At 48.3% G+C, this 2,198-nt stretch overlaps 1 protein-coding gene across 1 annotated transcript; it reads right to left on the bottom strand.

The window, feature by feature from the left end:
- Nucleotides 1–552: 552 nt before the first annotated feature.
- On the bottom strand, nucleotides 553–1,815 carry LOC138851126 (uncharacterized). The gene is made up of 2 exons (XM_070079693.1): nucleotides 791–1,815; nucleotides 553–722 (listed from the first exon to the last, which is right to left on the bottom strand). The coding sequence occupies exons 1-2, from the start codon at nucleotides 1,708–1,710 to the stop codon at nucleotides 665–667; spliced, it is 978 nt and encodes a 325-aa protein (XP_069935794.1). The 5' UTR covers nucleotides 1,711–1,815; the 3' UTR covers nucleotides 553–664.
- Nucleotides 1,816–2,198: the final 383 nt, after the last annotated feature.

Here is a 2,198-nt window from a genome sequence, read left to right as displayed (position 1 = left end):
ATTATTATTAAAGATTAGCCGGTATTCTCCCGGCCCGGGCCTTTTCCAAGTGGTGGCCCGGCCTTGGCTCCCTCTTTAGGGAGTGTCTGAGACCTAAGTCTCCCATGGGAAGAGGCACAAGTACCTCCTCATCTGTGGGACCAACTGTCCCCAGGCCTAGCCACAAGCTAGGCCTCTCTGGTCTGCCATCCCCGCCCCAAGGGGGCTACTAATGGGGGCTCATACCCTACCCTAGACATGTGTCGATGTAATGAGGTAAAAGATTAGCCGGTCGGCCCGGGCCTTTTCCAAGTGGTGGCCCGGCCTCAGGCACCTAAGTCCCTAGGAGGTACCCCAACTGTCCCCAGGCCTAGCCACAAGGGCTGGGCATGCCACAAGGGGACAAATGTCAGATGTAATAAGGCTACCCTACCCTATTAGTACCAATGTATTATTCCTAGTATATTTCCTTCATAGTAAAATAATAAAATAATAACTCCTTTATAGTATAATAATAGTATTAATAATAATAATAATAATTAATAACAAACATAACAATAGTTAATATCATCCTGATATAATGTTTGTACAAAGATAAATCCAGAAAGTTCCTTAATAAACAAATATAAAATTAATAAAGTATAAAGAATATCGTGGCTCCACTACAACAAACTGAAAATCCACCTCACACCTTCAAGGTTGTGGTGACCTGGGTGACGTGGTGACCTGGGTGACGTAGTGACCTGGGTGACATAGTGTCCTGGGTGACGTGGTGACCTGGGTGACGTGGTGACCTGGGTGACGTAGTGACCTGGGTGACGTGGTGACCTGGGTGACGTGGTCGGTGGTGACCTGGGTGACAAGATCGGCGGCGACCAGGGTGAGTATGTCAGGGATAACTTGGCTAAAAACGTTGGTGGCGACCTTGACATGAACTTCCACGGCGACCTGGGTCAGAAGGTCGGTGGTGACCTGGGTGGGAAGGTTGGTGGTGACCTGAGTGAGAAGGTGGGTGGCGACTTGGGTGAGAAGGTTACTTAACACCTGGGTGCGAAGGTCGGTGGCGACCTGAGTGAGAAGATTGATGACGACCTGGGTGCGAGGGTCGGTGGCGATATTGGTGAAGTCGGTGGTGACCTGAGTTAGGTTGGTGGCGCCCTGGGTGACAAGGTCGGTGGCAACCTGGGTGACAAGGTTGGTGGCGATCAGGGTGGAAAAGTCGGGGGCAACCTGGTTGGTGACGACCTGTGTGAGAAGGTCAGATAACACCTTGGTGGGAACGTTGGTGGCGACCTGAGTGAGAAGGTCGGTAGCTTCCTGGGTGCGGGTGTCGGTGCCGATCTGGGTGGGAAGGTCGGTAGCGACCTGTGTAAGAAGGTCGGTGGCGACCTGCATGAAATAGTCGGTTGTGACCTGGGAGGGAAGATCTGTTGTGACCTGGGAGGGAAGATCTGTTGTGACCTGGGAGGGAAGATCTGTTGTGACCTGGGAGGTAAGATCTGTTGTGACCTGGGAGGGAAGATCTGTTGTGAGCTGAACATTTGCATCTCTCACAGATGTCTTCTTGACGTCACTTTTAGTTATCTTCTTGCTGTCTTGTACAGCCAGCTTACTCTTTTGTCTTTTCTGCCATTTGACGGCTTCCATTCGGTTAATTCTTGCATAATGGCCTCTTGTGTCCCTGACACGTTTCTCGTATTCGGTGATGGGTTTTCCTCCTGCAAAATACATTTTTCCTACTCTTGGCTAATATATATTACTATAAAAAACTCCGCGAGAAATTTTCTACTTTTGACTAATATATATTACTATAAAAAGTTCAGCGGCGAGGAACTGATATTAGAAGTTCAGTCTTCACGAAGTATATCTTGTAGCTAGATACTAATTAATATAGTTACCTTCGAATGTATCTCCACTACCTTCAGTAATATAGTTACCCTTGGAACGTACTCCCACTGCTGATAGTGTTCAATAACCACTGGTGTAGCTGGTAGTGTTGATGACAGTGTTCAGTAACCACTGGTGTAGCTGGTAGTGTTGATGACAGTGTTCAGTAACCACTGGTGTAGCTGGTAGTGTTGATGACAGTGTTCAGTAACCACTGGTGTAGCTGGTAGTGTTGATGACAGTGTTCAATAACCACTGGGGTAGGTGGTAGCGTTGATGACAGTGTTCAATAACCACTGGGGTAGCTGGTAGTGTTGATGACAGTGTTCAGT

This window comes from Cherax quadricarinatus, unplaced genomic scaffold (genome assembly GCF_038502225.1).
Source record: "Cherax quadricarinatus isolate ZL_2023a unplaced genomic scaffold, ASM3850222v1 Contig3, whole genome shotgun sequence".
Classification (NCBI taxonomy): domain Eukaryota; kingdom Metazoa; phylum Arthropoda; class Malacostraca; order Decapoda; family Parastacidae; genus Cherax; species Cherax quadricarinatus.
This window is presented reverse-complemented; position numbering and strand designations above follow the sequence as displayed.

Excerpts from the sequence above, each read along its gene's own strand:
- LOC138851126 (XM_070079693.1), bottom strand. The coding sequence starts at position 1,710 with ATGTATTTTGCAGGAGGAAAACCCATCACCGAATACGAGAAACGTGTC. Across the intron at positions 723-790 it reads CAGGTCACCACGTCACCCAG|GTCACTACGTCACCCAGGTC; the intron begins GTCACTACGTCA and ends TATGTCACCCAG.